This window comes from Lactuca virosa, chromosome 6 (genome assembly GCF_052849685.1).
Source record: "Lactuca virosa cultivar CGN04683 chromosome 6, Lactuca_virosa_CGN04683_v6, whole genome shotgun sequence".
Taxonomy (NCBI): domain Eukaryota; kingdom Viridiplantae; phylum Streptophyta; class Magnoliopsida; order Asterales; family Asteraceae; genus Lactuca; species Lactuca virosa.
Window position 1 is genome coordinate 250,149,783 of NC_136431.1, and position 10,732 is coordinate 250,160,514.

Consider the following 10,732-nt stretch of genomic DNA (forward strand, 5'->3'; position numbering starts at 1 on the left):
AAATGCATCGTACACAACATATTTGATGAAGATATGGTGTTATAATATAAAAACTTACAGATCTAGTTTAGACATTTCATCAAACACATTTGCGCACATTGTTTTCAGATCTGAAGTGCTTTACAGGTCTAAGATTGTGGAATAGATATGATGCGATGGTGGAATCACAGCTGGCCACAATGAAATGCTTTGTAAACATCAGATTTATGTTTGAAAATACACCAGACATAACAGATCTAGCAAAATCTGAGAAATCGGTATGTATTTGGCTTTAGATATGAGATGATGATAACGGTTAGTGACTCTCCCAACGATCTGAGGCGAAGAAGCTCGCCGAAAAACAAAAGTTTAACGAAATCGCATCTAAATGTCAGATCTAAGCAGATCTGACCAGACCTATGCAGATCTGGAATGATTGCAGATGGTGGCGATCGTCGTTTGTGGTACCGGAAGGTTGTGGTTATGGTGCGATGAAGGCGTCAGTGCTCGTTGATGACGGATCTGGATGATCCCGGTGAAAATCCGACCAGATCTAGATCTAATCTAAATAAATCATACGATCTGATAGATCTCGTAGTTCACGACATATCGGAGGTTCAGATACATCAGGAGGCTTTAAATCCGACGACCTGATAGCGGCGGTAGTAGGTCAGACGATAGTGCTAGCTGACGGTGGTTTTCTCCACAGGAAATCCGCCGTCGATGGTGGTGAAAATGGTGGATATCACCAGGAAAAAAAATAATCTAGTTCTTAAAAATCTGATGAATGTTTGTTAAGGTTGTGCATTTTTGGAAGTATAACTATTAATTTTGAAAGAAATTGTAGAAGAAATCATAAAGAAATAACAAAAAAATGATTTCAAGAAATTAATTCTTTGGATATTAGTTTGTTATAGCCATATTGACATAACAAAAAAATGATTTCAAGAAATATATATATATATATATATATATATATATATATATATATATATATATATATATATATATATATAAACAATGTGACTCAGCTCGTAAAAACTTAAAACTAGAACATTGTTTACCATATCGATCTCTTTTGCATCCGTACATGTAACCCTATTCATAAAGAATATTACTATTTTTCAAAAGAAACTCATAGCCCAGTTGAAAGGCGATCTAATTTTACGATTTAATCAATTGGAATCACATGTAACAAAAGGTATATGGCAAACAGGAAAAGGGTAAAAAAGGTAGGTAACTTTATTATAAATGACAAAAACCATATCACAAGATATCCAGCTACAGCCTCTCTATCCTAACAAAATTACAGTTTTATCCTTCAATAATTATCACATAAATTACAATTTTAAAGTCTATGAATCTTTTTATTTTTTAATATCCGAAAAGATAAATAATCAACGTAGTGAAAAGAATGAAGGGTCATATATAATATCTTTAGAGACACTTTCCTCCATATCCTGCGTTTCTAAATAAAGCTTGCTTTATATCCTCTGAATTTATAATTACTCTTTGCTCCATTTCCTGTAATTTAAAACCACCAACCATGTAAAAACATAGTTAAATAGGAATAGAAAAGCAGAAGAAAACGAGCATGTCTTATAAAAATTACAAAAGTTCGATCTTTTTTCCATCATTACCAGGTATTTTAGATTTTATTTTATAGGTAAAAAAATTGATGCCTAAAATAAATACAAAATCTACAATATTAGTTGATTATCTATAATATTTTTAGCAAAAAATATGACTAATAAAATAAATGGGTTAATATCATACATATGTAACAAATTATCTATTTTTTACAAAAATATTATCGGTTTAAATAGGTATGCAATTTGTTTTTTTTTTACTAAATACAATTAAAATATTGGCATTTTGCGAACAAAAAGTTTCAATTGCTTAAGCTGTTTACCTTCTAATCGCACAATTTTTAAAACAATGATATTTTATATAAAAAAAATAGTTTGTTGCCTATTTGTGATTCTAAACCTAAGAAAACGTTATACCTCAGAGCAGGAAGCATGCATTGCGAAATCATTGAAGCAGCTTATAACACACTGATGAATCTCGAGGCCCAAAGCTTCAAGTGTTGTTATTGTCGATATCAATAGCTCGGGTTTACTTGTACAACATACTTGAACATGTGTATCTGTATTTCTCCGATCCACATCAAACTAAAATAGAAAATAATCATATTAAAGAGTTATTAATCCAGAAAAAAAAAATTTCTCCTATTTATAAAATATAAGATAATTAAACAAAAATCGTACATACCTTTGGTGAATTTCTGATATATATTTCTTTAGGCTTTGTAGTCATTAAATTTAATTGATCGGAGGAAATATCCATTTCTTCTTGCATATGATTGATTTTGTCAATCAATTCCTTCATGTAGTCAATTGTGTCTCCAAGTATTGATGTTCTATCCATCTTTTTAATTCAAAAAGTAAGAATAAAATTAGATTATAACAATCAAAATTCGCAAATTCAACGTATATTATAAGCTTTAAGGCATGATGTACAGATTGAAAAAGCAACATCTGGCAGGATCTACTCTAAAATACATTTCAAATTTATAAAATAAAAAACAAAATTGCAATCGCATTCATCAAGTTGGTGATGCAATCATGTTTTATATTATTAGGAAAAAAAGATTATTGGCTTAAACAATTGGTAAATCAATTCAGTTGCATTAATTGATAAAGACATTTAAGTTCGTTGTATTTAAATCAAATGTTTAATCAAACGTCTATTCCTTTTGGATTGTAAAGGATGAAAGATTAACCTTAAAAGACCGTAAATAGAAATAATGAAATTACCAGTGATAAAATGATTTTTAAATTGAAATGATAAAAATCCATAACAAAAACATTTTGTAAGATGTGATCTACTTTTAGTTTGTTTTGTTTTTGTTTTTTTTTTCTGGAATGAAAAAAAATCTAATCTATTACTTATTAAACTACTACTGATGCAATCTATGTCTAAGATGGAATTTGAACTCTCTACTTCAAATACGAAATACAACATGTTAGATTAATTTTTTTTAATGATCTTCTTTGAGTATATTATTTAAGGTTCTAAAAAGTTCGTCATGGCTCTAAGGCTTGTAACTGACGTCAGACTTTACCAAAACGCTGCCTTAACTCATATATATCTATAAAAATGAATAATAGTTGAAAAAATATATAAAAATATTAATTATATACAAAATTGCTGCCTTACAAATGACGTGGCTCGCCAAGGCTTAGAAAAGTTTAAGGTTTGACATTACCGTCAATTCACGGCTTACGTTATTTATTTAGCACCTTGATATTATTTGTTTCTAACATTGTAATAAAACATTAAAAAAAAACACATCTTTTTTGTGACAGAGACCTAATCAATAGCAAGTTTATGATTTCAGTGCTAACCCACAAAAAATAGTTAAATACATGTCTATAAGAGTTAAATACATGTCTATAAGAGTCACATTAATGGTCTCCTTTCTTTTACTTTTATCGCCAAAAATTATAGAATTTCTAAAACTCCATAACATCCGCCATGGTTTATTTACTCCTAAGACCGGAGGGCATGGGTGAGGAGTTTCCCTCACTTTTGTGGGCCACATCACCCTTTCCCCTTATTTTCTTTTCCTTCACCTAAACTTAAGGGAAACTTCACTCATTATTTTTTTAAAAAAATATATTTCCTATAAATATTATATTCATTTTGTAGGGAATTAAAAACCATGAGTTTTGATATATTTTTCTATAACTTTTAGTATGTATTAATTTAATAAGTATTAAAAAAGATAAAAAAAAAGTTGGCCAATAGAAATAGAAGAGAAAGTGAGGGAATGGGATCCCTCACCTCCTTGCCTCACCACCTTTCCCTCAGTCAAGGGATGATGTTCAGGTGAGAGGGAAAAGTTCTCTCATTTTTTCCGTCACCCATACCGTCCAGCCTGATAGAATGACTGTTTATTTATTTATTTAGTCAGGACAAAATGACTTAATGTATAATTCAAAAAATAATGGTTTTAATGTATCAATACATTGGCTATTTACATAATTTTTTTTACTCCAAGTTTCTCTGGTATTAAAATGAATTAATATTATTAAAATCGATACATATTATGAATTTTTTCTTAAATTTGTAATTTATTAAAGACGGTTTATTTGGTTACAGAAAAAAAAAATAGACTTCATATATAACATTTTACATACAAGAGTTAATGGAAAAAATAAATAAATAAATAAATGAACAACCCCCTAAATTTATATATCGTAATTTATTTGTTAAAAAGATATTTTTTATATATTTAAAAATAATATTTGTAAGCCAAAACGGAAATTGAAATAAATATAAAAAATATATATCAAGAGTTGCACCTTGCTGATCTTTGGTACAATCGATCGAAGCATGGAGAGTCTATCGTTCAATCTTTTCCTCCTCCTTCTCTCCGCCATTAAATTTTTCGAAGGTTGTCCCTCAACTTTACAGTTTTTACTATTCTTCCCCATGTTGAACTCGTGTCGTCTCTGGGGTTCGGGCTCACCCATAGCAACATTCGGGTCCCGCATTTCCAGGTTATCGACCCGATTACCCACATCGTGTAGGAAATGACAGTTTTCTACATCATCCAGCATTGAAAACACAGAATAGTAATCTTGATGAATCAATGGTGAAGATTCAAGCTTGATATTGGTAGTGTCGTCATGAAGGCCAGCAGATGACTGGTCATGGTCAACAAAAGGGTGGATGAAATGTTGACCAAATGAAGAACAATTTAGGGTTTGTGAATCAAAGATGAAGGGCAGTGAAAAGTCTTTAGTAGAACAAGAGGTTTGAGAGGTGATGAAAAGAGGTGAGCTTTCAAGAAAAGTGGTAGGTGTAGAGAAGAGGGCATTTTGGTCAAATTGATCATCAATGTCATTGATTCCAAAGGGAATGTTTGAATCTAATATTTCTTCCAAGAATCCATGGGTATGGTGGTGGTGGAACTCCATTGTTGAACTTTCTTAGGATTTGTTATTGGAAGCATATGAAGAACATGAAGTTGCACCAAGTGGCAGAAGAGCGATGAATATATATAGAGGGGTGAGGAAAAAGAGAAGGTGGCTAGTGAATCTTGTTTAAAAGAAAAATAGAACTTGTTTTTTAAATTTCTTTATCATAATATATGTTTGGATCATTGGATGTATGTTCTGATATGAAATAACGAGAATATATATACATTTAACAATGACATAAGGTGTTACTGTTTAATGTGTTTTTGTTATTGAAGTTGTAGTAATTAAATAAATGTTTATTTAATTAAATAAATGTTTATTTCAGTATTCGATAAATTTGACTATCTAACAATTGTCTAAAAACAATCTGCCCGAAATTTGTGAGATTTACTAACGGAATAATAGGTAAAGAAACCGTTGAAATTTGTGCGATTTATTAACGGAATAATAGGTAAAGAAACGGAATAATAGGTAAAGAAACCGTTGAAATTTGTGAGATTTATTAACGGAATAATAAGTAAAGAAACCAAACGTCACGTTAGTGTATATTATTCTATTTAAAGTACTATTGACTCTTTTGACCATGTAAGTCTCAAAATTGTCCTCATTTAGCCACCAAAGTTCTGATCATGTTAATTACGTGCTTAAACTTCTAATTTTTGTCACCATGTAGTTATTGAGACATGTTGTAGCATGTTTGTAGGTTTGTTTGTTTATGTGGCATGTCACATAGACAATTTTATCACACATTTATCTATGTGGCGCTGACGTGAGTCCGTGTGGATTATTTAGGAAAAAAAACTTTTATTACTCTCACTACTATCCACATAATTTCACGGGTCTATCTCTTCTCACCCTAGAAGCTAAATCTCCTTTTCTTTCTCTTTTATGGACACATTACCAAGATGTCCACTTACTTTGCATACTCTATGTCTTACTTCCATAGAAGTCTTGACTCATTTTCTCGTGTTCCTTAGCTCTTAACATATTAACAATAGAACATTCTTACTAACTTCCTCTTAAGTGTCGATCATGACTCATGTTGCACCTCTTATCCTCTATCTACACATCTATCTATTTTCTCTTCTATACCATCTCTAGTCAATGTTATCACCATAGCATCGAACAACATGGTGCAAACTCTACTCAACATATCTCATACACTTTCTGTGTAATAATGGACTTCTTATCTACATGGCTACTTGCTCGCAAGCAATGCCAATCTACTCTTGTACTCATCAGTACACTTCTTTGAGCCTCAAGTCTTTCTAAGATATACTTTTTCTATCTTTGTGTACTTTCTCTAGGCATACCATACCCTCTTACTCTCTGTACTCTATTTGTACCCTTTTTTGCCACTCTTTCACTGTATCTTCCAGTCTCTCTATTTGTCTCCATTATCTCTAAGTCTCCTTTCACTCTCTTTCACTCTCTAATTCTTCTCTTCTCTTTAAGGACAAACACTCTATCTATACAGTATCATTCTTTCTACATACTTTTGGCATCTCTTTAACTAGAGAGTCTATTCTTGTGTCATTTCACAAAATGACCTTTCCTTCTTTCATCTCAACATACTAGACCCAAACCTTCTTGGTTGGTCAATCTACTAAACTCATACTCTCGAGTTCTTTTCTTTATCTGCACATATCTATAGTCGTGTACCTAACATCTCATAACTTTGTTTAGCACAAAACCAACTCATACTATCTGGGTCTCTTTTATCTCCTACAATTTAAGTTTAGGTGTGGAAATACCAAACCTAATTCACTTAAACTATGACTATGATACCAATTGTAATGGCCCAAATTTTCCAGCATCTAATTGTCTATTTATTCTAGGGATTATCAGAGTTATTTCTAAAATTTACGAAATTCTATTAAATCATAAAAATAAAACATTTTACATCCCAGGTTACATTTGAGATTACAATAAAATCTCACATAAAAGAACCACAAGGAAATACAACTAAAGTAACAACCTAGTCTAAGTCCTTGTGTTCCTATCTTCTCACGTATGCTGTCTGATCCTGCAAAACAGGAAAAACATCTACTACATCATACCACAGGTCTAAGGAGTTGTATTATATTCTGTTTTCATGTTAGTCTACTCTTCTTCTAATCTTTCCATACTCTACCATTCTTCTCTTTTCTTTCTCATACTCTGCAATCTAATCTCTTCTTCTCATAACATACACTGTTTTTCATTCTCTTTCCATATATCTCTTTTACTCTTTTCTCATGCCTTCTCATCTAATATGCCCCATACTCTATATTCTCTTTCTTTATCTCTTTCATACTCTTCTTTCTGCATTCCTTTCTTGTCCCTTACTCTTACCTCTTCTCATACTCTATGCATGCTCTTCACATATTTTTACTGTACTCTTCACACATCTCTTACTCTTAGCATGTATGTCTCATACTTTCCTCACTCTTAATCTCTTTACTCTCACTCTAACGTGTCAGCATTCTATTATCATCTAAAACTTACGGTCCCATATCATACTGCAACCTTGTCTATATTCTAAGGGAAACAACATCCCACTAACATTACATGGTACATTAATCTGAATTTACTCCCATTTCTTGATCCCTCATGGATCCTTAATCATTCTTCTTCTTTTAATTCACTCATGGCGTAACGTCCCAAAAACATTAACAAAATTTTCATTTTTAAACCATTAAATTCATAAAACCATTTTTTTTTCCAAAACCAATTAGAGTAAAATGTATTTTCAAACATCAGAGTAAAACAATAACAATTAATGCGAAAAAGCCATCAGGAGATGTTGTGCAGTCAAGACGGGCCCTTCCCTTTGGAACTGGAAGTACCTAAAAATGTTTAAACCACAAAAACCGTTAGCACAAAGCTTAGTGAGTTCCCCAAAATATCACATACCATACATAGGATAGAGAATTCTATGAGCCACCCATAGTCTTACTGTCACTATCAACCATGAGCTAATCATTGTCTTTTCTTGCCATACCAGGAGCCAAATCCTGGTCTTACGTACAAGTGCAAAGAGCCACCTCCTGGTCTTCAATGCAAGCATCACAAATACAACTAGCATCATACATATAAATGTCGTGGCCAGAATCTAGTCTTACATACAATTTCCAGGTGCCACCACCTGGTCTTTCATACATATGTCAGGGGCCACCACCTGGTCTTCCATGCAGGTATCACAAATACAACTAGCATCCTAAAAAGTATAGTGAGAAGATGGTGCTACAACATACCTATTGAATCAAACAAGGTCCAACCTTAGTCTATACACTATAACTAGCAATTTGGCCAAACGTCAACCCAGGTCAACAAGTCAATGGTCAGGGTCAAATGTCCAAGTCAACCTCAAAGAGTCACCATGTCGTAGCCTTCTACTGGCCACGTCGTGATAGAATAAGAAAAAATAGACGACTTGCTCCCCAATCGCCACGTCGTGAAGGCTAGGTGTCACATCGTGGGAACTGAGCCGAAACAGCTTAATGGATTAGGTTGTTTTCAATCTATTCCATGAGCTCCAAAGATCATATCTGATTCTCCCCTACGCCTTGATGGATAAATTTTCCAACTTTATTCATTAATACATCCCAATAAGCCAAGATTTTTAAACATAGGTCCTTAATGGCAACTTAAGGCATAAAGTCAACCATTAAGTACTTAATCCTTGAGATCTCAAGTCCATAATTTCCAGAAACGTTTCCTACTCCCAAAACACCATAAAAATCAATGCTTTATGGACATGCATGTCCAATGCATGTCCCTTTCCAAATTAGGTCAAAATCATGAAGAAAAGAACTCAAACTTGAGTATGAGACCAAAAACTCTAAAGAACCATAGATCTAGAACATATAACACTAAAAGGACCGTAAGGATCCATAAAGTTGGCAACTTTATGGGATCCATTCCTCCAAACTCCCACAACCTAAAGAAAGGGGACAACGAACTTAGATCTAGAAACATGCAACCAAAAAGCTTGAATCTTGGACATTTATAATGGTCCAAAAGTGATGCTTGCTGATGATGATGAAAATGGCTAGATGAAACAATACACCAAATGAGCTTCCTTTCCTTCAAAATGTCAAGAACACTACAAAATTCTTCAAAAGCTCAACAAAGGAGGCTAGATATGATCAGGGTTAGGAAGGAAGACGTGGGAGGCTAAGGGTAAGCAACCCTAGCTCACACTTTCCTTATATAGGGCCCAAAGCCCGAGAAATTAGGGTTTTTTCTTCAGATGGTTGTCACGTCGTGGCCTAATACTTGTCATGTTGTGACATTCTTCCGAACATGCATTCTCATTTTGGTTCGTCACGTCGTGACCTTCCTATATTCACGTTGTGACACATGATTTTTTTTTTTACCAAAAATCATGCCTTTGACTCCTTTATGCCCTACACTGATCCAATCTAGAGAACAAGTGTTACAACTCTCCCCCACTTAAATTAGATTTCGTCACCAAAATCATTCCTTACAACTTACACAACTACACCAACCAACCTCGACTGAATTTTCCTGAATTCAAAATAGAACTGAGAAATCATCTCACACAGACGACCACCTTCTGGTATTGCTAATGAAACCTAATCTTTGAAGAAGAACACTCGACTTGATGAAGAAAAAAACTTAACATGCCGTCCAAAACCAACAAAGAGAAAATCATACTATTCTACCCAAAGTTTGAAAACCTTATACCATGCCTAACTTTCGGACATATATAACCATTCAAACCACATCCATAATGACTCTAATCTGCAAATCTGAACCAATCGAAACCCCTCCGACCTTGAATTATCTCACTAATAATGGAAAGCAAAATCCCTGACCATTTACCGATGCCGATAACCTTGCCCTCGAATACGAAAGCGCTCCCAACACGGGTCTCAACCAATGGGTCCATATCAATATATACCTCACATCCTACTAATATAGAATTCGCATATTTAATTTATCTGAGATCTCTCGTTTCCACGTTCTACAAATATATTGGGATATAAAATCCCGACCGATTGCCAAAACTGACAACCTCACACACGGTCGCACCACGAGACCCTAACCACGAGTCTAACTACCAACGGCTACCCAACCTATTTGCCAACACGACTCTAACATTCCTCCAATCCTAACAAAGGACGACTTAACCAACCAACCCACAAACAATAACCAGTCTGTTTCACTCCAGGTGAATGCTACAGGCCAAGTTATAGTCTTACATCACATCCAACCCTAAATCGTCCTACCTCAAAACTATGAATGTTTTGGACCTCCCGCAGTCTCATAACCATTCCTACAATGATCTAACTCATCCTAGTGAATGCTACGAACCAAATTGTAGACCTACAAAACTTCCACAACTGCCTATCAACCAAGGGAATGATACAGGCCACATCGCAGTCTTACAACACTTCCACAACTACCTACCATCCTAGTGAATGTTACAGGCCACCCTGTAGTCTTGAATCACTTCCATGAATCCCATAGGCGTAGCCCATGGTCTTGCCAACTATCCACCAGAATACCTAGCTAAAATCAATAGGAACTGAACCCCAGCCTGCTAAACCCAAACATGCATTCAGGTTATGATTCGAATCCCAAAGCCTTAATCAGACAAGAATAGGAAGAGAGGTTGTCACACAACCCTCCACCTGAAACTAGTTACTGAACCAAAATATGTCACTGCCGATGTTCCACGTCCTCGGACGAGATAACCTGGATCCTCAACATTTGCATCCCTGATTACAACTGACCAACAAACATTATTCCTT

At 34.1% G+C, this 10,732-nt stretch overlaps 1 protein-coding gene across 1 annotated transcript; it reads right to left on the reverse strand.

The window, feature by feature from the left end:
- Window positions 1–1,199: 1,199 nt before the first annotated feature.
- Window positions 1,200–5,111, reverse strand: LOC145122626 (transcription factor bHLH61-like). The gene is made up of 4 exons (XM_079058193.1): window positions 4,350–5,111; window positions 2,254–2,409; window positions 1,986–2,153; window positions 1,200–1,503 (listed from the first exon to the last, which is right to left on the reverse strand). Exons 1-4 carry the CDS (start codon window positions 4,965–4,967, stop codon window positions 1,417–1,419), a joined length of 1,029 nt encoding a protein of 342 aa, XP_078914319.1. The 5' UTR covers window positions 4,968–5,111; the 3' UTR covers window positions 1,200–1,416.
- Between the last annotated feature and the right edge of the window lie 5,621 nt (window positions 5,112–10,732).